Source organism: Symphalangus syndactylus, chromosome 12, assembly GCF_028878055.3.
Source record: "Symphalangus syndactylus isolate Jambi chromosome 12, NHGRI_mSymSyn1-v2.1_pri, whole genome shotgun sequence".
NCBI classification, from domain to species: domain Eukaryota; kingdom Metazoa; phylum Chordata; class Mammalia; order Primates; family Hylobatidae; genus Symphalangus; species Symphalangus syndactylus.
In genome coordinates this window covers 100416602-100441286 of record NC_072441.2, presented here as the reverse complement: position 1 = coordinate 100441286, position 24685 = coordinate 100416602, and the positions used below count along the sequence as shown (strand labels likewise).

The following is a 24685-nucleotide window of genomic DNA, read 5'->3' as shown; positions in this document are numbered from 1 at the left end:
TTGTTTCATACAGTGTTTAGCATGGTGTTACATGCAATTACATTCTCAATGTCATTTTGGTCATCTTCTGAGACTACTAACTAATCGTTCAAGACTTACTTCAGTGAAGCCTTCCCTTACCTGCCTTCCCCTCTTCCTGATACAGTTGTTTGTATAGCATCTCAATAAATCTCTATTATTAGTCATCACACTGAACTCTAATTAGGCTTATATGTTATCTTCACTGATTAGAAATGAGCTGTCTCTTAATCATCTTCATGTAACTGTAGTATCTAGCTCACTGCTTGTCACTCAGTCACTGAATGTTTGATAACTGAATGAATGAAAGTTCCTCCTAGAATCAAGAAATAACTAATGAATGCTTGTGATATCCATTGGTCTTACAAATACAAGGATATTTGTGAGTAAATCATGGCCATGGCAAAAAAAAAAAAAAAAAAGTAGCTAAAGTGACATGCAGGATTGAGATCCTTGGTGACTCTAAAGTATCTAACTGCTCAGTTCTTTAGTAGATATTTGGAATAAATACCAAATAATAAGCCCGCTGCCCTCAGGGAGTTTGACAAATAATCATGTAACCTATGGAAATGTATTCTTAGCAATTAACCAGTTGGCTGGTGGGAGGAGAGAACTGGCCAGAATTTGAAATTTAAGGAGGGAAATTCTACCAGAAGTTTTGATAATGGAATTAATTAGGTGATTTCATTAAATAAAAAGTTGATTTTAGACTACAAATTCAGTGAGAAGTAGGATACAGCATGGCATGATGGATTGGAAATCATTTCATGAATATGTGATAGCTTGGATAAAGGCTTGTAGCCAAGAGAGAAAGGAATGAAACTGACTTCTCTTGATCCTTTTGTTCTTGGCTTAACTGTTATTCTTCAGTTCTTCTGGACCATCCCATAGTTTTCCCGACTTCCTCTGCCTTCCTCTATTACTTCATGTTTGTGTCTCTCATAGCACGTAACCCTACTTGTGATTATGTATTTATTTAGTAGATTATTACCACTGTCCTCCAAATAGATTCAAAATTCCTTGAGAAAAGAAACCACATATTTTGCATTTATTATGTGTATTCAGCATTTAGTACAATGTGATTAGAAAGCAGTGGTTAAGTATTTGTTGAATAATGGACAAATGAAGAAATGACTGAAAAGTGCCTAAACAAGATGTTTAGCCAGGCTAGAGTTTAGGCTAGATCAAGGTGAGTAGGTCTAGTGAGGCCAAGGATGCTACACTTTTAAGGCATTTGTCAGAAGCTTATGTTTGAGATACTATGTTTACATAAAGAGTCCTGGATCTGAAGTTAGAAAATGTGGATTCTAGCTCCAGTTGCCAAATTGTACAATCAGACTAGATGATCTATGTCAAGACTTCCAGTTATACATTGCATAGATTATTTATTGAGCATCTGATATGTGGACTGCCTCATGCTACATAACTTTAAAGAGCTCAGCATCTATTCAGAATGGAAGATGAGTGGAATAAAACAAATTTGCAAGTAGCTTTATTATAGTACTCCATTTTAAGTGGAAAAATGGGGCAAAATTTTGTAATTCGGAGTCTGAGAATACACTCTGGGATGTCTGAAAATACAATAATGTGGTCAAAGTGATGGCAAACATGATTGTAACTGCTGCATATAAAACTTGGAAGTAAGGGAATGTGGGTCTATAATGAGTGAAATTGGAACTTAAATGATGGCGATTGAAGGGAAAAATTCAATGGTATGGATAGAGAATAGAAAGACTTAAGTACTCTTATGGCACAGTAAATTCTCATTAATATCTGCTTTAGTCCTTGGACCATGTGGCTGGGACAAGAGGACAACAGTAGTAGGCAATTGCAGAAAGAAGTCAAGACAGGAGATGAGGAGAACATATGGTTCTGCTATGTGCCAGGTCTATTGTTAGTCTTATTCACTACCATATCCCATAACTTAGCATGGCCTGTGGTTCATAGTATTGTATTTTTTTCCAAATAAATCAGTCAATCAGGATAACTTATTCATTATGAGCTCTTTAAGGATGTCCCTAGGGACATGCATTTAATAGGCACTGCATAGCTAGATGGTGAATTAATAATTAAAATAATAAAAGATAAAATGTTCATGTTCTCTCAAAGTAACTATGATATCTTGGAAATATGCCTAGTTTCAGTTAAAGGAAACCATGTATGTACTTAGTAATTGAAAATCCTAAATAGCTCCTCACTAACCCTTGCAGAAGAAATAAACATTTTATTTATTTTTTTCTAAAACAGTAACAACAAAAATCTGTATATACAACTGTACTAGAAAGCAATTCAGGGTGAATTTTCTTAATATGCAATGCTAAGATGTTTGCCAACTTCAACACCAGAAAACATTTAAAGTTTACTGTTAAAGTTCATTTCATTGGTCCAGTTCCTAACCATTCAAAGAGTTTCCAAAGACATTCACCTCACAAGACAGTTTGTTTTGGGGAAAGCAAAGTTATTGTTTTGTACCAAATTTTCCTCAGTTGCTTTGTTTAGTGATGAGCTTCGTTGAGTAAGGCATTATATTGAAATGGAGCATCTTGTATCACTTAGTGTTTATTGAAACACTGTGTTGTATGTGGGCGGTTTATGGTTACATAGAAGAGCCATGTTTCTTCTTTCAAATCAAAGGGAAAGAAGTAATACTTGAAGCTGTATTTGTAGCTGCAGGGATGGACTGTTGGCAGTATTGTGGACAATGACAAATTTTGTAAGAAAGTCAAATGCTCATGCAGGGTGGGTGGCATTGCGGGAGAGAAACTGGCTTTACCGATAAGAGAGAAGAATGCATCATTGTTTTCTTGCCTTATTTTATTGTCTTTTAAGAACAGAAGAACTAAAATTTCATCTGCTCTTCTTTAGATTAGCTGGTCCTGAGTGTTCATGATATGAGGCCCATTTTAACAGGAGTTAAGGGAGACCTCAATAGGGCAAACTGCTTTGGTGTATCAGTTTGTGGGGTGGGTGTGAAAACCACCTTTCCTCTAGCTTCTTGCTTCCAGCTAGCATAATACTGATTTGTGAAATGGATTGGTCTTTCTGTCCCTGCCCTTATTTCTCCATAGGATGGGAAGTAGGAATTATCTGACTGGTAAATTTGTAAGCCAGAATGGGCCTATGTAGTTCAGTCTTCTTCCTTTCCTATGCTTGCACTAAGATCTCATGACTTTCAGTGCAGAATTCTTTCTATTGGGCAGTTAGATCGATATGCTGTAGGCAGTGGTTCTCAAATTGGACCTTGCATCAGAGTTCCCTGGAAGCCTTGTCAAAACACAAGTTGCTGGGTACCACACAACATTTCTAATGTGGTGGGATATTTCTAACAAGTTCCCAGATGCTGCTGGTCCTGGGACTATGCTTTGAAACCACTGTTCAGTAAAAAAAAATATTTTTACTTTGTTTTATTAGCAATTCAATTTACTTGCCAGATAAAGTAAAAACAAAAAGAGAAAGTGCTGGAAATCTTAAGAAGGATGAAGAAATGATTGTAGAAACACTTTGATACCTTTAGGAATTAGACTTAAGCACGGGTGAAAGCAGTTTTAGCCTTGTGTTATAAAGACCAAGATACTGTACTATAGTGTTTGTTGTCGTTGTTAGTCATTGCCAGGATAACTACTACCTGCTTAGGGAAGCTTGTATTTGCTTATGAAAATAAATAGAAGGTAAGCATCTCTGTGCATTCCAAATTCTAATCTTTGGAGAGGGTAGGATTGAAGTCCAACATAAGTAGTTAGGTGGACCCAAATTAAAAGAAAGCCTTCAAAAAGATATACAAAGACTGACATTTTTAGAGAAGATATCTGCTTAAAAGGGTAGTTATTTGCATAAAAAGGATATGCAATAGCTTCTTTTACACTGCAAGTTTTACTTGTAAATTATAATTGAAAGTTTAAAATATAACTGTCTCAAAATTTAGTTTACATACATCTAGGATCATGGGAGAGTTATACATCCCAGGTTTCCAAGGGCCACTAGAATCTGATATCAACTTGCCTACCCTTTTTAAACTTATTTATGATAAAAAAAAGAAGGGTTTTATCTACAAGAACCATTTTCTATGTTTTCAGGAATTGAAATGCTTTACTTCTCAATGACCCTCTTGAATCATTTAATGCTTGCATCATTTTTTTTGAAGTCTGAGATGTGCATGCCTATCTTATCATCTGAACAACATTCAAAACCTTCTATGAACCGAGATTACTCCTACATCTCTTGCTTTCCATAGCACCTGCTGAGGGCAGTGTCCCAAGCGGTAGATCAATCAGTGTGAATGGGCCCAAAGATAAATCAGGTCGGAGCATACCTCTAGGTAAAATGGAAGGCAGCTGTGATGCAGGACCCCTACTTCTTCTTGTGAATGTCTGCTCTAAGAGAACAAATTTTGGGACACTGTATTTTAAATTTCAGCAACGTATTTGCACTCTACTTCTTATTTTGGGCATTTATTTAAAGTCAGAAAAATGCAGTAACAGTCATGATTTTGTCCACATGGAAGATACTATTTTATAATTTACTGTAAGAAATACTATAGGGTGCTATTCAGCATATTTTTGGAATTTTTGGCTGTAGTAACAGAATGAGCCAATACTATCCAAGAATAGTTTACAGTAGATGCTGGAAAGAACACAGAACTTGGAGCCCACTTAAAGGATTTAAGGAATTCTCTAATATGATTCTTGTAGTGTATTAGAGCCAGCATTTCTTTCCCCTGTGAAAATGAACCCGTGATTTTATAATGTATGTCATTGGGAAAATATGAATCAATTCATGGAATTTGAAATCAGAACATAGGGAGAAAAATAGTTCACAATTTTTTGACGATATAAACAGGTAATATCCTGTATAAATTAGCCTGTGACATAAATGGTAATATAATCTGCTTTGGCACACTTTCTTTACATTGTCCTACATATCTGACTTGGATTCCACCCATAGGTATGGTGCCTAATATACCCACTTCTGTGGTTGTGGCAAAAAAGCAGCTTAAAGGATGATTTACCCACATTAACTCTCCTCAGTTTATGATTTGTAAAAAGAATTTTACAACATTCACTCGGGCAAGCTTTTCAATAGAATAGAATCAGAAAGTGTGTTTAAATTGGTTTTTAAAATAAGTATCGGGCTAGTTCCAAAATAAATTTTGATTGAGGCTTTCAAGTCAATTCATTTTATATTCCTTCATCCCCTCAGTAAGCCCTACTTACGTACTAGGTACTGTGTTAAGAGGTAGAGACACAGAAATAAAGACAGTGACTGCCCAGAAGAAGTTTCTTGTTGAGATGGAGAGAGACAAGTTAACTATGACCACAGTAGGATTATGCTAAAATTTTTGCTTCAGGAGTTTCAAAAACATCTGGAGTCCTAGCTTAGAGTTGGAAGGAGGCTAGGAGGTTGGAAGGACTTCCGGAAAGTACAGAAAGTTAAGGGGACTAGCATTCCAGGAATAGGAAAGGTACGTGCAAAGGAAAGAAAGCCAGAAAGTACTGAAGTTTGAGAAGTCAAGGGTTGTCTTATTCTTTATCACAAATACCAAATGACTTGTTTTGTCCCAAGTCCTAATAAAGTCATGAAACAGGTAACATAGAGGATTTTTAGTTGTATTAAAATATGATTTCTAAAAAGCATTACTTTGCGAGATTAACTTTTAAGTATTTTGGCCTTTGTACTATATCATTGAGAAGAGAAACTTGGGGGAGGAAAGCGCTAAAAGAAACGCAGAGAAGCAGAAGGCAAGAGGGATACAGTGTGAGAAAGCAAGCAGAGAAAGGAAGTGGTTATACAGAGATTTACAAGTGATTTTTTTTCCTTTACTCCTTCGTTTCCTCCTTTTCTCCTTTCCTGCTCCTTCCCTCCTTCCCTCCTTTCTTCCTATCTCCCTTCCATCCCCCCTCCTTTCTCTCTTATTCCTAAAGAGACCTCCAGAAACTCACTTATGTGCTGTAGAAACCTACTCCCACTGATGGTGAGTGGGGTAAACCTTTTTCTGACCCTTCTCGTCACTCCCACTTCAGGCGCCAGGAGAGGGAGAGGCCAACTGCCACCATTTAGGGGAAGGAGGAGGCAGGAAAGGAGGTGCTGAGAACTAGCTACTGGGCGAGACAAGTGTCCGCTTCTGAGAAGGAGGAGGAAATCACGAGGAAGAAGGAAAAAGAAGAAAGGATAGGGAGGAAAAATGCAACACTTCGAATCTCTGTATGACTGCACAATTCATTTCTGCTTTGGGAAGATAGAAAAGACTTTTTGTCCCTTTCTGAGAGGGAGCAAGAACCTTTCAAGCATGGGGATGTGATGTGGGGTAACTATGTAACTAGAAATACTGATAGAAAAATAACCTTTCCTTTTCCTTTTATTTTATTTTTTTAACAACAGCAACAAAAAAGAGCATGAGGAATTTGAAGACTGAGAGATGAGTTGTGTAGCGCCAACATTTTCTTTCTGCCTGACCTTAATATCTGATGAATTAAAAGGTCAGCTTTAAGTGCACCACATGATAGGCTTCTGTCACTTCTATTAGCCCAGGTGGTAAATATGAAGAAAAAGAATTACCATTTATTAATCGTCCCAGTTATTTTGTTTTTTAAAAAATCCAGCAGGAGGAGCTCTAACATGCTTTAGAGCTCAAATTTTAAAAACAAAATTTTTTAAAGCAAACAGAGAAAAACAGAGAGGCATTGTGCTTTGCAGGCTGCCATGTCAGTGAACAAATATGTGACTAAGTCCAATTAAATGCTTCGTGAGGAGCCAAGGAAGCCAAGCAATGATACTCGTGGAGACAGAATGGCCCACATTTCCTCCCTTCCACGAGCCTCCTCTTTCTGATGCAGTTAAGATGGGACTGGTCTGCAGTATTAGCTCTTACAAAAGAGGGAGCAAAAGGATGATTTCTGGGCAAGACTAGATGTAATTCATTTCCTCTGAACATGTCGTATTGTTTCTAAATGAGTCTTTGACACTGGCTCAAGAATTTGAAACGCATTGAAAAACAGAATTTTCATTGTTGGTTGAAGGCACTATGAAACTCCTAAAGGTTCAGTCGCTTCTACTCAGTGGCTTGTCAGATGCTTTTTTTTAAATGAGAGAAATGCTGTGTTTGTAAAAATTGGTGCTAAAAGGGTAAAGAATAATATGTCCCCTGGGCCATGTAAAGAGTCTGCAGAAAGAATTAGGGCTTTCTAACGCACATACATAAACTGGAACACAAAGAATTTACTCAGGAACAGTGAGGAGTATATGAATTTAACAGTTACGGGATTTTTAGGGTAAGCCTTTCCATTTTGGACAGTGTTGTAGGGGTGGAATGGATGAGTAGGCATATAAGATGATCAGAATTACTTAACATGAAGGAAATTTTCAACCAATCCGTTTTAATCTCTTGCCAACAAGAAGTCAAACTTTTGTTTTACACCTTAATGGTATGCCCATATTTTAAATTTTTATACAAGCTCCTACAGAAACTTTAACTAGACCAATTCAGACCAAAAGTCACTAAATAAAGCTAGTCTAGACGGAAAATCTATGAAAACCATATGTCTTTTACGCATCTGTCTTACAAAAACTACCATCATCCTGGAGAAATTGTTCACAAAATATGCTTTTAGGAAAACACTGCTGTACTGACCATGGAGGCTGTACTTAAGAAGATGGCTGGACTTGGAAAGAGTAAAGCCAAAATGTTTATAAATGAAAGGCTCTAATTTTCACATACATCTAACTGCCTGTAAACATTACTGAAAGGATGGGCCAAGCAGATATCATTTATCTTACCATTATTCTAGAAGAGATCAAAAAAGTTTACAGTTTTGTTCCTCACTGCTACAGAACATTAGACCAGGGGATCTCAAAGCAACTCTGTTCTCACCCACAGAGAACTGTTTTGAATAATGTTGTACGTGGACGAGGCCAATAAACCAGAACATTTTCTTCTGATTATTACCTCATCCTGCTGGCCTGCCAAACACAGCTAGCAGGCAAGTGTTCGATGTAAGTAACTAGAGGAAGACTGTTCTGTATAATTGGGCGTAGGGATCATCTGGGAGACAAGGGAAATCAGAAGGACTAGGGTGCAATGACAATGCGGTGAAGTGGAATATTCTAAAATCTTGCTTTTCCAATTCAACATTGCTTTCTGAGCTAAAGACAATGGTCAGTGCTACCTTCAGTATTCTAGGTACATAATGTTTCACCTTAAAATGCATTTTAATTTTAATAAGTGGTAAGCAATCCACAGAAAAGAAATATAAATGCAAACTTTACGATAAAAATCACATTCTAACTGAAAACTGAATATCAGTGGAGCCTATGAAAGTATTTATGAACTGCAAAGATAAATTGTAATCCTCTAGAATATTTTACTGAAACTTATTTCTCTGCGGGAAGGGAGACTTCGGAACAATTCAGTAGCAATAATTATTGGCATGAGTAACTCCATGCGTTTTTCAGTCACCTAGAAGATCGTGACTGAACAATATACATCAAATAGCCGCATATGGCAAAAAGGTCCTAAGTTAGAAGAGGAAAATACCGGGAAAAAAAAAAAAAGAAATCTATAAGATGTAATCAGTTATACACCAAAGTTTTAAGCAAACACCAGAAACACTATTTCAATGTGTTTATTCAAAGATATTGTGCTTTAAAATGAATTTTCAATGTAAGTATGAGTTTTCATGCATTAATTATTAAGATAGTGATGGATTAAAGTGTTTGAAATATTAAAATGAATCAAGCAATTATATCAATATCCTTCATTAAAGATTCCCGAACTGAACTGTAGAACATTTAAGTAAGCTAATCACAGTCTACTGATGAGTCACAGGGGTTTTTCTGGTCCATTCATCTTAGTCCTAAGTGGAACTATTGTTTGTTAGAGCTAAAACTATAAGTCTGCTTTCATACAAATCATATGCAGACCACAGATTTTATTTTGACTTTAGACCCAGGTATTTGGCGGGAAATTACTGCAGTGGTTTTTCTGGTTAACACATTTACTAATGTTTCCTTAATTTTTCCACCCCAACGGGCAATAATTAAGGTGGAATTTGCCTCACATGAAGTTTTATTATTTTAATTATTAAAATATTTTCCAACACTACTGAGAAGCAAAAAGCAATTCTTGTTGTTTTAAAAAGTAAGTAGACATTTTCCTCAGTTCTTACAGCTTTTCCTCAGTGAATGGTATTATAGCGAGAGCAGTGGGGCAGAATTTCTGGTGTAGGCCTTTGAGCATGATACTACTTAAGGGTAGATTTACTTAAGGGAAAAATTTCATTCACTCTTAAAATTGGCTTTGAGAATAATCCTAATATAACCTTAAAAAAATACACATGGTACAGAATGTATCTTACATAAATACCCATTCCTGAGTGGAATAATTTCATTGCAGACTCTCTGGACTGCGAAATGCCTTTAAAAGTCTTTCTCATCTCCTATTCTCATAAGAGGTCTCATTCTAGATGAGATATATACTAATCTTTTGAGATAAATGAAATACTGCAAATGAATGTTATATATTTAAGTATACAGATGAACAGTAAATTTAGATAATGTTACCTTATGAAAATCTGAAACCAAATACTGGTAATATTTACATGATGAAAGCAAGTGGTATATTTGATTGTAAAATAAGACCATTTCCCAAGTCATATTTAAGGCAGTATAATGCCTTCTCATACTGTCTTATTTTCTCTTGGTTTCAAAATTACCATAGAAGCTAAGGGATTCTCCTGTGGTGGTGTATTTAGTTTGTGGCTATCCAGACTTATAGCTTATTCTCTCTCTTAGTTGGTACATTAGCCCTTCTACCAAAGAAGCAGGGAAGGAATGGGACATATTTCTAAATTTCATATCAACTTGCACATTTAAGAAGAGTGCTTATACCTTCTCCTGTTTTCTAATGTTTAAATTAATTTCCAATAGGAGAAAAAGTCGACTTTATGAACATTTGGAATTTTACATGTCTCTAAGCAACTGAAGTTAGGAAGACCCTACCTTGCTATGGATTATGAGTGATTGCGAATTTTGCTACTTGCCATTTTGACTTAACATATTTTCAGGTCCTTGGGTGGAATGTATTCTTTATATGATTCACATGAGCTGATAACTTCGACCAGAAAACAGGAGTGGGCATTTCCTAGTGTTTATGGGAATAGTTAAAAAATAATTCAAGAAATTAGAGTATTTGCTATCTGTGGTTTTGCCTATTGTGCGGTTGTGATGCCTGAAAAGCAGCCACAGGGCAAAAAGTGCCATGAGGAGACTGCCCAAATACCTAGTGGCTTTAGACTTTTCGCCTTGTGTAGGAATTCTTTCTTGGTCAGAGTTGACATGGGATCTAAACTTGATGTAAATACTTAATGTGGCATCAATGCACATGTAAATTCTATCAAATCTAGTGCCTTTCAACACTGCCCTCCCATCCCCCACATTTAAAATATTGGCTACACCAAAAGTGTAATAGTCTTTGGGCAACAGCATTTGGTAAGCCAGATGGATTTAATTTGGCAACTTAAGGGTGTAAATATATGTTTAGATTCAGGGGTTCCCCCAGACAACACTTACAATACATTGGCAATGGTAAGCTAAAGGATTTCAACGTCGAGTGTTTTAAAATTCTACCTTTGAGCAGCAATAAAGTTATGACAGGCAAGCAAAAGCCATCAAACTCTCAGCTAAATCCTCAATGTTTTTCTTACATTGCTGGAGGTAGGCATTTAATGCACATTTCTGAGTGAAAGATGCAGCATTTACATTTTCATTTTTAATTTCCTGGCTCTTATTGACTAAAGCAACTCTAGTAAACGTTATTTAAATTTTGCTTCTAGGCCTGGTGCAGTGGCTCATGGCTGTAATCCCAGCACTCTGGGAGGCTGCGGTGGGTGGATCACCTGAGGTCAGGAGTTCGAGACCAACCTGGGCAACATGGTGAAACCCTATCTCTACTCAAAATACAAAAATTAGCTGGATGTGGTGGTGCACGCCTCTAATCCCAGCTACTCAGGAGGCTGAGGCAGGAGAATCGCTTGAAGGCGGGAGGCAGGGATTGCAGTGAGCCGAGACCACGCCACTGCACTCCAGCCTGGGTGATAGAGACTCCGCCTCAAAAAAAAAAAAATTGCTTCCGATCTTTCTTTCACAGAAAGAAGGAAGAAGTCCCCCAGCAGTCCTTTCTTCTAATTTGTTGCTTAGATAAAATTTAGAGGTGAAAGAGCTATGAACAATGTCATGCCATGAATCATCGAAGTCGTTAAAACAAGAACTAACAACTAACTAACAAGAACTGTCTGAATGTGAAGGTTTCCTTGTAAAAATCATTCTTTTCTTACAGTGAGGGAAACAACGAAGTGCAGTGATGAAATAGAAGTACTAGTTTGTGTGTCGTCTACAAGTCTGTATCTGCTTACACTGGGCAAAACTTTTTTTTTTTAGCCCCCTTTCTTTGAGCTAACGTTAACTTGTATATAGGAACATTCAGCAGATTCCAACTGGTGACAATTTGCTGCTGACTGGTCACAGGAAGAATAATAATCCTCTACTGTGTGTTTTTCACTGGCCAGTGGCTTCTCTGCCAGACTCCTGTCTTGGCTGTTTTCCTCTATGAGTCAGGTGAAACTCAGGGCAGGGCTGGGTCCCCTGAAACTCAGGAAGGCTTTCCCTGCAATGGCTGAAGCTTCAACAATTTGGAGCCCCAAAGAGAACAATGACAGAGCTATTTGCTATTATTTGTCATGGGATGTGGAAGCAGTTGTGTTTGGTTAGCTTAATGCCCATTACCACTGGGCTAACAGCAGCATATTGTTATATTTACTGCTGCCTGTCTGCATTTATGTTACTTGTACTTTGCCTTATGTAGATCCTTTCTTATTTTCCTTTTCCTTTTACCCTCTTACAACATAGGATGTTTGGAAGAGTGAGATAAGGGACACATTGAAAACAGAGAGGCAATCTGAAGGCTACCTTCACACATCTGCAAAGCTCCCAGATTCTGACTTTTACAAGACTTGCATTCTGTTTCTGGGCCTCGCCTAAACAGACTGCCAGTCATCCGAACCGTGGCAGGATGGAGATGTTTGTGTAAAGTAGACTCAAGTTTGCAAGACTCAAGAAGGAAACCACCAAACTAATTTTACTTTCACTTAAACCAGATTGAAACCAAGACTTGAAGAATTAAAAACCTTGACATTAACCATTGATTCACTCCATGAAATAATTGTGTTATAGCCAGAATCATGGTTAAATTGGAACAAGGCTTTTGATGGGATTTTTAATTGAGGGACTTACATTAAATTGGACATTTTCTTTAATGAACAGCATGTGGCAAAAATTCTGTTTTCATTAAAGTATATTAAGGATCATGACAACTCATATTAAACCTGCAACAAATGATTAATGACATTTAGAGACTTCAAAACAAATGACACCCCTTAAATATTAAGAATCAAAAAGAACACCTCAAAGTTGTTTCTATTCTTAGTAATTATGCTTAAAAAAATCTTTCCTTGCTTTGAAAGCCAGTTGCTAAAAATAAAAACTGTTCCCTGAAAAATCACAATGCCCAATGATAAATTTATGTATTTGTTTTTTAAAGGGGGAGGATGGTGAGAAAAATAGAAAGCTCCTGGCTGACATCAGAAGTCACAAGATGAGTTCCTCATTTGTCCAAACGACATTCAGCTGCTAAAATAAGTCAGCCTTTTAGAGGGCTGTTGAGGAGAGAGTAAGTCAGGAGGTTTTCAGTACATGACTGCAGGGGAATCAGACACAGGCTAGTCACTTAAGTTCCTTAATTGTCCGTGTACCCTTAGCCCACGGCTTCAGGGCTCAGCAGCTTCATCCTTCATGGCACCAAACCTTGACGTAAGGGATTCAAAGACACACTCATAAGAATCGTGAATTTGTCCTCACGCAAAATTTGGGGGACTGGCTACAAAACCAAAACAAGGAGATCTTATCCCTAAGTGAAAGGGACTTTATATTAATTGTCAGTTATAACAATATGTAAAATATATAAAAGAGATAGAGCACTGCAGGCCATCAGGGTCAAACATTTAAAACAGAATTAAACTAAATTATAAGGAGGATTAAATGGCTTTTGTCTTTGCAAAGAAAAGAATGTGCGTGCATTGATTGCCTATGTAGAAGGATTAATAAATCTTTTGGCATGGTCGATTTGTAATAAATTACTGAAAATGTGGGATTACGATGAAACTCTTAAAGTGTGCCACATAAGTCAAGGAAGCCACCTAAGTCATGGGATGGGCATGAGTGAGACACTCTGGAATAATCTCGATGCTACTCTGGGGCTGCCCTTGCAGGGTGGGACGTCAGCTTCACTAAGGGGCTTATCAGAGACTCCTTCAAGGGAGCATTTCTTGGTTTCCATATTGTATTTATGTCATTTTGATGAGCTGGAGTAAAACCCAAATCCTTTCGAATGATTCAGTTTTGTCTTTTTAAAGAGACACCATCATACTTGGTGAACACGGGTGGTCAAAAAAAGTACTTGAATATTGAGTGATGAGGTAAAAAAAAAAAAAAAAAAAGTTTCTTCTTGCTTGGTTGGAGACCCTTCCTCCCACCCTTATCCCCTTTTGACCATTGCAAAATAGCTTAGTCCAAAGAAAGGGAAGAAGACAAATGAGTGAAATAATGCCAGAGTTCGTTATTGCCTGGAAAAACACACTCGGATTCAGTGAATTTGTTCTGTTAATGTCAAAGACCGTGATTCCCAATTAACTAATTTTAAGAAGCTATATCTGAAAATAGTTACATCAGCTCTAAAGTTAATCTCTGATGAAGATCAAGATCTTCAATTAAGAGAATAGGGACCCTAAAGAGGTGGTGATGTCTGTTTAAGATCATCTTGTTAAGTAAATACACACTGGATTGGATTTTCAAACAGCGTTTAGCCCCTTCAGAGAAGTTGAGTGGAGGTGAGAGGGGAGGGGACAATCCAGATATTCTGGCAATAGAAAATGTTCCACAAATCACTGATTTGTGTATACTCAACTTACTAATGACAGAAGCATACATACTAGTGAGTCTCTTTGGGATAGAGATGCTTTTCTAGTTCAAGTGGAATTAATTAAAACAGGCATGTAGTTTTCAATATTTCCAGCTCCCTCACTGAAAGGCTCCATGCACATAAACCAGAACAGCTTGAGCAGCTGAGAAAAGCTGGGCCAAAAATGACTCCACCACCTCTCTCGTTCCTCTCCTTTTATATTGGAATGGAAAGATACAATAATATATATTTTTTAAAAGCAGAACACTCATGGTTTCTGTACAATTGCAAGTGCTTTGATTACCTTTGAATGGGGTTAACATAAAAGTATATATGCTCTTAAAAGTCAAGATCATAACTTGCTAATGAAGTCGTGAATTATCCAGAAGAAAACTATGCACAAGCACATGCTGAATGGCAGAATCTCTTGTCTCTAAAAGTTCAGTTATTGCCTTTGTAATATTAAAGCCCAACAGGGAGCTGGCGGGACACCTTTTGTGCTGTCTTGTCATGTTATAGGTTTCTGGTTTCAGATACAAGAGGAGAAAGGACCCTTAAGAAAGTAAAAAACTTGAAAAAAAAAAATCAAACTGCCTTCTCTGAAAACAAAGGGTTGTTTTCCCAGAGATGATGGATAATGGCATTTCAACTTTCTAAGTTTTTGATAGAGAAAATGGAGGCAAATCACAGAGGGGAAATAGACTATATTAAACAAACAGAATAAGGTGAAGTTTCAACAAGCGCTTCTCTCAATTTTTTTCTTTCTCTCGTTCTCTCTTCCTTTCTTTTTTTGAAATCTTAAACCCCATTTCTGGCTTGTATTTGGTAGGATTCCTGCTCTGGCTTTTATTAAAAACAGACTTTATGTGGTCAGAACTCTCCATCTAAAGCTGGATTTAACAGGTATGGGGATCCTGACAGAGTCTTTCTTGCCCTCTCTCAGGTGACCACCCCCCACCTCCCCCCCAGCCCCCTTCCCTGGGATTTCCCTCCCAAAGCTCTGAACCAGCACAGAAACTTGAAGGCTCAGCACAAAACAACAAACTTTCCTCTTTTACCCTGTACTTTCATTTCTGTTTTAAATTTGGGACTCTTTGCATGGCCAGATCAAGTAAAGTCTGGTTCTAACTTGAGAGTATTCTAGAAATTTCAAATAAGGCAACTGTCATCCTATAAATTCCCTAATGTAGTCTCATTAAGCCCTGCTGCCCATGTGCCGGCCATCCAGCTCGGGCTACTCATTCTCGTCCAGCTGCCTTGTGCGTGCGAGCTGGAAAATACCAACGGCAACTCCACCCTGCTTAACAAGTCAGCTTAGCATTCAAAAGTTGATTTTTCTGAAGGGTACTGGCAAGCTAGCTCATCTGAAACCCACAGGTAAAGCAGTCAAGCAAGCCGGCAGAACATGCATGTTCATTCCCGAGGACAGGCACCACCAGGTTGCTCTGGTTTCTTCTCATAGCCAGACAGACAAAAGTAACTCCTGCATGGGACTCCAGCCTTCCCACTCTCAACTCTTCCTCTTCCAGTGGCCTCAATACCTTCCTGGTACAATGGCAGACATTTTCCCAGTCAATTTGAGGTTTTCTAAAATAATAAATTGGATCTTGCTTGTAGCAAGGCTCAATGCTGAAATTCATGGTTTTACATGGAAGGGAATTCTTTTGAATACTGCAGTGCAGTGGTTCTCCTGTGGAGAGGAATTTTACTCCCCTAAGGGACATTGGGAGTGTCTACAGATATTTTTAGTGGTCACAACTGGGGACTGCAAATGAAATCTAGAGGGCAGAGGTGAGGGATGCTGCTAAACATCTTATAATACACAGGACAGCCCCCCACAACAAAAACGTCAGTACTGATGAGGTTGAAAAACCCTGGGGTCATGGTCAGGAAACGGCTCTGGAAGCAGACTGCGTGGTATTAAAGTCCAGCTCCACTAGGGCCTGGCTGAGTAGCCTTGGGCAAGCTGTTTAACCTCACTGCCTCATCTGTAAAATGTGGATAACAACCTATTTGTTGTGAGCCTTAAACAAAAATGTGTATACAAAGTTCTTAGGGCAATGCCTAGTAATATTGAGAGCACAATAAATGTTGGCTATTGCTAGTACTATTATTACTAGAAATTTAGCACCATTCCAAATAATTTATAAGCCAAGTCTATTGAATTTAGAGAAAAAAAATGGATTGAGTGTATATATATATCCTCTTTGCTTAGGACCAAAATGATAACAGTGGTAACAACTGTAGTCTTTACAGTGTATCAAACTGTGATTTCAAATACCTCATGTCATATGATCTGGGGAACAACCTTATTGAATTCTCCCTGTTTCATAGATAAAGAACTCCCATCTCAGAGTTAAATGAGTTGCCCAAGACCTTCAGTAACCCAGGTCTTCTGGTTGCAAATCTCCTGCCTATTTTTGCTGTACCACCCTCTGTGTACTAGTTTAAGATCCCCCTTCTTCTCTTCATTACACTCAACAACCTGAAGATCAAAATAAAACGTTAAGTGCCATAATCAGTTGGCAAGGTGGCTCAGGCTTCAGGGATGGGTAGAAGTCACATCTGTTTTTATGGTTCGTATATAGTCAGATATTCCTTCATGGAGTATATAAATATTTTAATTCTCTGAATTGAATTTTTTAAAAATTAACTTTATATATGGGCTAATTTTCTTTCCTCTTTATATTTCTGATTTTGAGGGGGAAAAAACCTTAGTACTTTATACCTTAAAAATCTTTGATTATATTCATTGTGTGTATTTTGACTGTAAGTGTATGAAGGTGAGACTACAGTTCCAACTATGTGTGTTTCTAGGTCCATTATTTATTAGCTATATTGTTTCACAATTAAGCCTGAAAATCCACTTATAATTGTCAACATGTATTATTCAAATGTACAGTGATCTATCTTATATATGATTAGTGACTGTACATAACAATCATGCCTATATTAAAATTTCTATGTATAGTTTTTAAAAAAACAATTGCAGATCAATCAGCCAGATTTATTCAGCCTATATGAAAATTGGTAAAATTGGGTATAAGGATCACAGTTCAGAAGGCAGATGGATAAAATTCTCTAAGTCAGTGGTTTTCTGGAATTCTTTTGGTAATGGAGAATGCAAGACTTTAGTCCATGGAACTCTCATGACCTGTAGAACACACAGCTTGCTACAATCCTCCATAGCTCTTTTGTTTCAAAGCCCTCAAATTCTCCCAATAGCTGCCAAAATGTCATTCATTGGGACCCAGTGTTCTTTAGTCCTATTTAGTTTGTGCCAATTGATAAATGAGAAATTTCAGTGATCACAAGTGATTTTTAAATGGCATAACAAGGTTGGCAATTTTCCTATAGTCTCTGTTCATTGTGAAAACTGCAAACATGTACGATAAGATCTTTGCAATTTTCTCTTTCAAATAAATTTTGTCTGTCATTCTATGAGAAGAGAACCAAGGCGCACCACCCCCCAATTTCTGCTCCATGCCTTACCTTGGGACACTGGGCGGGGCCCTCGTGGGCCTAGATGGAACTTGTGGAGGGGCTCCGAAGGAGTCACTGCTGCTGGGGAAAGGAGGTAATGGGCCTGGACGGAATGGGACTGGGGGAGCCCCAGAGTGGGGGCCAGGAGAGGGAATGGCAGGAGCTGGTCCTCTGCCGGATGTGGGCCTGGCGAGGGGAGCACTTAGTGTTGGCCTCCTTTGGGTTGTGGGGCTTGGAGGAGGTGACCTGAGGAAAAAGAGAAATCATAGTTTGCTCACTCCTCCTTTCTGTCTGACTTAATCTCTAAAAATGTTTTGTAACTTCTTGCTTTTTAAAAATTATATTTTGACTGAATAAGTCCGATTCATGTTATGAAAGTCAAAGGGATAAAAGCGTAAATGGAGAAAAGTAAGTTTTCCTCTCCCTACCCCTTTGCTCTGTTGAAACAACTATAGAAGTTTCTTGTGCATCCTTTTTAACTATTCTACATTTGTATAAGTATATATTTTCTCTCTATATATATAAATTGCTTTTCTGTGTTCTACAACCTCCTTTTTTTTTTCTTTGAGGCGGAGTCTCGCTCTGTCACCCAGGCTGGAGTGCAGTGGCGTGATCTCGGCTCACTGCAACCTCTGACTCCTGAATTCAAGCGATTCTCCTGCCTCAGCCTGCCAAGTAGCTGGGATCACAGGCTTGTGCCACCACCCCCAGCTAATTTTTGTATTTTTAGTAGGGACAGGGTCTCACTGTGTTGGCCAGCCTGGTCTCAAACTCCTGACCTCAGGTGATCCGCTCGCCTCGGCCTCCCAAAGTGCTGGGAACACAGGCGTGAGCCACCGTGCCGGGCCTACAACCTCCTTCTTTTTTAAAGCTTCCCATTAACTGGATTATCTTTTCATTTTAGGACTTAATAGAACTGTCTTGTTCTTTTTAGTGACTATATAACATTCCATTGTGAGGATGCACTGTGCTGCATTTTGAAGGGAGTTAGTATAATCTGATCCTTACTCCTGAACATAAATATCTTTTCCCCTTTTTCTGTAGGTCTATCTTGGTTTAGGAAAGCACTCTCAGAAAATGATATTGGACAAGCGTGGCAGGGCTCAGGGGTTGTGGGGCCATCTTCTTACCTGCGAGAGTGCTGTATCCAGGAGTCATCCACTGGAGGGGGTGCCGGAGTGGACACGGTGGCCGTACTGATGTCCCCAATTATCCCAAGGGCTTCTTTCAGGGCTTGGTACATTCGAAGCATCTCATCCCGGCGCTGAGCCTGCTCAGCAGATTCCTCCATCAGAGTATTTTGGTCCTCTGAAGAATACAACTGTGCTAGGAGCTCTGAATTTATGAAATCTTTAACCTGTCAGATCACCACAGAGAAATAAAAATGGGAATAAATGAGTGACTGAGTGGAGGTAGAAACATGGCTGTGGCAGTCAGAGTCTGGACAAAGTCCACCCTGGGAAAAGTGAAGCACCAAGCGTCTGTTTACTTTTGTTTTGTCTCTATCCCCAGTACTGGTGACAGTAACAGTTTCCCTCTGTCTTCTGGCTGTTGACACTGAAGGATGATAGAGATGAGTAGAAGAAGGCCAAACCCAGCCATCACCAGAACAGGGCCTGCTGGCTTTGTGAGCATTTCACAGTATTTTCTGGAGCTGTTTGGCTTATAGAAGAGGGAAGGTACTATGAGGTAAGCAGCAGTATTTTCAACAGAAAACAGTGATGTGAAGAAACCGATGTAATCACACGTTTTCCATTCCTTGGCATTCGCAGTCCTTTCCCTAGCTTTTACCAAAATCACTGAAAAATTATTGAGATGCCAAGTTTCAGTGTTGTCTCAAAAGTGAAATTAGCACCAGTAAGTGAATATTTATTAAATACAGAATCTTATATAACTATGCAGGTTGATTTATAAACAAGTGAAAGAGATGCACTCTGTTTTCCAGAAGTTTACAATAGAAGTTAGTTAACAGTGATGGGGACTGACATGAGGTTGCATAGTTAGCTAATATATAAAAACAAACTAAAGTATGAACACTATGTGGGAGTCTCAGGGGAGGGGCATTTTGTTGCAGGATGAAAATGGAGAGGATGAATGTGGTGCACGACACTGAGTGGGAGCACCAGCTACTGTATCTCATCAACTCTAAGACACCAGTGATTTTAAGAAACACTACTATCATATGTGCTGACTATTCAGACAAAAAAAAAAAATACCATAAATCACACTATGACAGGATGTCAAGATGCCATTGAGTGTAAGATGCATCTTCACTTCAGAAATATTAAATAAAAAGAAGTGAATGTGAGAATCGATGAAGTATGGTATATACCAAGTGGCTTCACAAGTTATATGACAATTCTCATCACACACTGAAGAAACATGTATTAGTATTCCAGTTTTATAGATACAGAAACAAGTTCCGAGAATTTAAGTATCTTGCACTAATAGGTCACACAGCATTCAGTTGAATCCATAATCTTCTGACTTGAAGTCCAGTGCCCATTCCCTTACCCCATTATCTCATTGTGATTGAGTGCTTAAAAAAGTAAATTTTTGTTTAAGCACCATTATTTTACAGTAGTGCAGCAATTAACTTAAGCCTAGTAAAAATAAACCATTTGAATTTTTCCGTTTTTCTGTTATATGAGAAAGCTAACTCTTATCTAGACTCATGAATATCTTTAAGAAAGGCCAAACGCAAGTATATATTTAATTGTTAAAAAATCAGGCAGATAACAGAACAGCTGTCAGATGCTCAAAATTTCTAGGATATGGTTAAATTTGTAATTCAGAGATGACAAGAACCTAAAACACATAGCTTCATTATGTTTTAAAGGCATCAAAACGTAAATAATTCTACTAATAAAAAAATTCAGCTGAATCAAAGGTTTATTGTGGTGAAATAAAGTGTTTTCTGTACATATTTTGTAAACCAAGAGTGATTCAAAGGTGAAAGTAATCTAATACACAAGATGTATTTAGGAAACCCTCTGTGGAGTAGAGGTTTATGCACGATAGTTGTGGAAGGTAAGTTTGGCCAGGAATCCTGAGGCAGATGCGAAGGCCTTGAATGCCAAGGAGAAGTGTTTGAACTTTATTCACTTGGCAATGAGGGGCCATCAAAAGCTTTTAAGCAAGTAAGTGAAACAATAAAAGAGTTTTAGGAAAACTAATCTGGCTAACATTGAAAAAGACTTTGCAAGAGTGGTAGTGAAAATAAAGAAATCTGTTAGAAGGCTATTGTAGATCATTCATAAGATGGTAAAGGTTTCATTTCATAATAATGCAGTAGTATGAAAAATGGATACATACAATGACATTATAAGGGAATAATGAACTGGACTTGGTGCTCTTGGGATGTGAAGGGCAAGGAAGAAAGGAACAACCAAAGACATCTCAAGCATTGACATTTGGATGGGTAGGAGAATAAAAACTCAAACATCAGAAAAGAAAGTCAGATTTAGAGGGAAGGCAGCAAATTTGGCTTTAGGAATATTTCATTCCCTTCCTTAAAGCTGCATTCACTTCTAAATGTACTTGCAGGTATGCAGGGAATCATGGATATTTGCACATATCTCCCACTGTTGGGTGTGTATATGCACTTGGATGTACGGTGCAATTCAAAACTCAAAACCAGACAATTTTCCTGGCATTGACCATTGGTTCGGTTAAGCTCTTTAGAAACTTTACATATTACTGGAATATCACTTAGAATCTATTAAATACAATTTAAAAGAAGATTCTTCCAAGAATAGATTTAAAGCAGAGCTGAATTAAGAATCAACTGTCAAACCATGAAGTAAAATAAGGGCCTGTTTCAGCATTCTGATCAAAGATGTGCCTTGAATCTTCCACATCAATTATGACACACTGGAACTTGCCTACCGTGCAATACAGTGGATTCAGAGCATAGGCTGTGGATTTAAGTTCTAGTTCTAACACTTACTGTTCTTGGGCAAATAATGTAAACTGTTTGAGTCTCAGGTTCCTCATCTGTGAAATAGGGATAAGGGTAGAGCTACCTCAAGTATTGTGAGGATTAAGGGAAAGAATGAATATAAGTTGTCTAGCATGATGCCCAGCAGACAGTTAGTGCCCCTTCCAAAAAATGCTGTGATTTTTACTGTCCATAGGCTAAATTGGCATTAGGTACATCGAGACAGGAGAACAATAGACAGCTGTTGCAATAGTACAGGTATCAAGCGACATAGTTAAATACAGCATAGAGGTTAACAAACATTTTATTCTGCATTTAAGCAAAATTTTAGAGATACTCTTCTCTCCTTCTGCTAACCTAGCTTTGTGACACTAAAATTGGAGTTTGGAATGAAGGTAGGGGGACTTCCGGGAGTTTCCAGACACTTCAGGGACTTTCTGGGAAGTCTGTATGCCAGTGGTATACAGACATTTAAATCTGGTACAAATATTTAAATCGAGAATTCTGCATGACAATTAGGGGTCAAGTGAATCCCTTTTAGATGATAGCATTTAGAAAATACTGCACCGAACATAACGAAGTGATTATACTTAAATTTGAGATCTGAAATAATATTTATGTTTTTAATTATAACACCTTATAACCTATACATCTCTGTATGGTTTGTAAAAGTTCTCACACATGAAACCTCATTCCAGCTCAAACTCTCTAGGCTAGATAAACAGGCATTACTGCACCATGTCGCTCTGCTCAGTGTAAAGGAATGTGAGGTCATTAAAAACGTTCCACATGTTTTCCTCTCTTAATTTAACCCTTCTCTAGCAACCCGTAATATGTTTGGATCTTAAACCTTCTTTGCTATGACTGAGACCATTTTAAACCCTTCACAAATAGAAGAGACATTTCTAGGGTTTTCCTACAGTTTCCTACAGTTCAGTTACCAAGGAGACCATTTCCTTAAAATCTCTTTGTTTCTAGAATTGGAGGGTCACAGTACGGAACACGGTGATGCCTCTCATTCACATAATACATGTATTAAAATTCATTTGAGAAGTTTAATTTTGTTGTTTAGTTTTGGGGAGGGGGCTTGGTTAGAATTTTGTGATCTTTGAGATCTCACAATTCTCTCACATCTACTTAGTCCTCCTTTCCTTTTCCCAGGGATTTAATTCTGCTAAAGACCAAGAAAGTTTTCCTGCTTTAAAAAGTAACATCCTTTGACTCACAAATGTAATGTTAAGGAAAAGAAGTTACACACAAAAGGCGTATAGTATATGATTCCCAAGTGCAAAAACAGGCAAAACTAATCTACAATTTAAGAAAGCAGAAGAGTGTTAGCCTTGGCAGGGAGCGATGATGGGAGGTGGGGGCAGGGGAGAGGAGAGTGGGACTTATGGAGTCCTAGTCGTGATCTTTTTCTTGAGCAGTGTGCTGAATTCCTGGCTGGTGGAAACAAATCAGTGCTTTAAATGCCAGGATAAAGCTCTGGTATTTAAGATGTACTTTCCCCTAAAATAATGAACATTTAAAATAACACTTTACTTCATACGCATTAAAGTTACAGTAAGTTTTGAAACTAGGGCACATGTTTGTTAGTAATTTTCCACCAAAATGCCAATGGCCAAGGAGAGTAAATGTGGACCTCCAGAGGGGTCCAGGGGCGCAGGCTACAGCACACACTCCAGTGTGAAATGGCTCTATGTTTCAAATTTGGTTTTTTAAAAAATTCCTAAGAACATTTACATTCTCTTTTGTATTATCTGGGTTTGCTTAAATATGAGAAAGATTTAAAACATTGTTTCTCACCTTTAAACAAATCCTAATTAAATCTTCAAGTAAAATTAACCGTCTGGGAAAATAACTCATGAATACCCTGTGGGGGTAGGAGTCCTCTAGTTGGAGAGGGCTGACTTAGAATTTCCTAACCTCGTCACATGCATTATCCAATGTTCAAATGGTGAGAACAGCAGACTATGAGTGAGAAGACCTGGATTTCATTCTTAACTCTGCCACCCCCAGCTGTGTGATCCTGGGCAAGTCAATGTCTCAGAACCTCAATTTCTTCATTTATAAGCTGTGGAAAATAATGGGTTTCCAACATGTGGTTGGCTGACAGGTTCAAACAAAATTATGTGCCACTTTGCCACACCAAACACATTTTTAGAATAAAGCTGGATCCACTTCATTCTTTGATGGAGAACTTCTGGTGGGGTGAGCTACAGAGAAGAGGCCATCCAAATGGGCTTACCATGGGGTGTTATGTGTGTGTTAGCTTTAAAGTCCTGAGCAAAACTCTGCTGCTTTGACTGTAGCCTGTCTAGAAAGACCGTCTGTCATAAACTTGCTATTTCTTTGTGCTGCTGTTACCTGGTATGTTTAAGTAACGAAACAGCTGCTGCATTTCAATAGACAAAGGCTTACAGTATGTCTGAGGCAAGGCATTTATTGCTAGGCTTTAAACTTCTTAAACAATTCCATATGGAGACTTGAGTGGCAGAACACTTAATGTAAACTTTCAAAGGAAACTGCCCACCAAATTCTGAACTTTATGAACGTTGGCTGAAACATATTCTTTTTCAGAAGGCCGAAATATATTCTTTTTCATTCCCATTTCAAAGAGGAAAGGCCAGAACGCTGCTTTTGATAGACCAGGAAGAAATAGAGGACCCTGTTTTAGGCATTTATTGATTCTGGAGGAACAATTAGCTTTTTGATCCAAACTCATTTAAAGATGCAGCAGGGTTAAGTGAATAGAATTTAGAATTAGGAGTCAAAAGACTAGTTTTCTACTTGTGATTTTATTATTTGTTCTTTCATTTGAAGATCTCTTCACTTTGAATCAGGTTAAAAAATCAATACATCTAGACGGCACAGTGCTGAGTGTTCACTGTTTCAGTTTCCTTGGACTCAACAGGTCACATGTGGAGTGAACAAAATAGGCTTGGGCATTCTGTACAATAAGATGCCACGAGAATACGACTACATTAATAAAAGATATATTTTTCATATATAGAATTATACATATATAATTTTAAACTATATTATATATAAAACTATACCTTTTTATATATGTTTAAAAAGCACATAAAGTAATACCCAAGAAAGGCAGTCATTCTAGATATGTAAAACTAATTTCTGGTAGATACAAAAAGTTAAATTTCAAACAAAGATAGACACAATTTCATAAGAATTCAGCACTACATGATACTTTCATCTTCTCCACATTCCTATTAGTTTTTACT

General features: G+C 37.9%; 1 protein-coding gene across 10 annotated transcripts in view; it reads right to left on the bottom strand.

The window, feature by feature from the left end:
• Positions 1-24685, bottom strand: part of DNM3 (dynamin 3) — a 607865-nt gene that overhangs the window by 11977 nt on the left and 571203 nt on the right. For 7 of the 10 annotated variants that reach the window (XM_063627329.1, XM_063627332.1, XM_063627326.1 and 4 more), the window contains 2 exons: positions 18634-18860; positions 17513-17749 (listed from right to left, as the gene is read on the bottom strand). In XM_063627329.1, the coding sequence (XP_063483399.1) occupies positions 17513-17749; positions 18634-18860 (464 nt within the window). Of the gene's footprint in view, positions 1-12124; positions 12868-16851; positions 17175-17512; positions 17750-18633; positions 18861-24685 lie in introns of those variants that run through there. The other 3 variants (XM_063627331.1, XM_063627330.1, XM_063627333.1) reach the window with 3 other exon arrangements.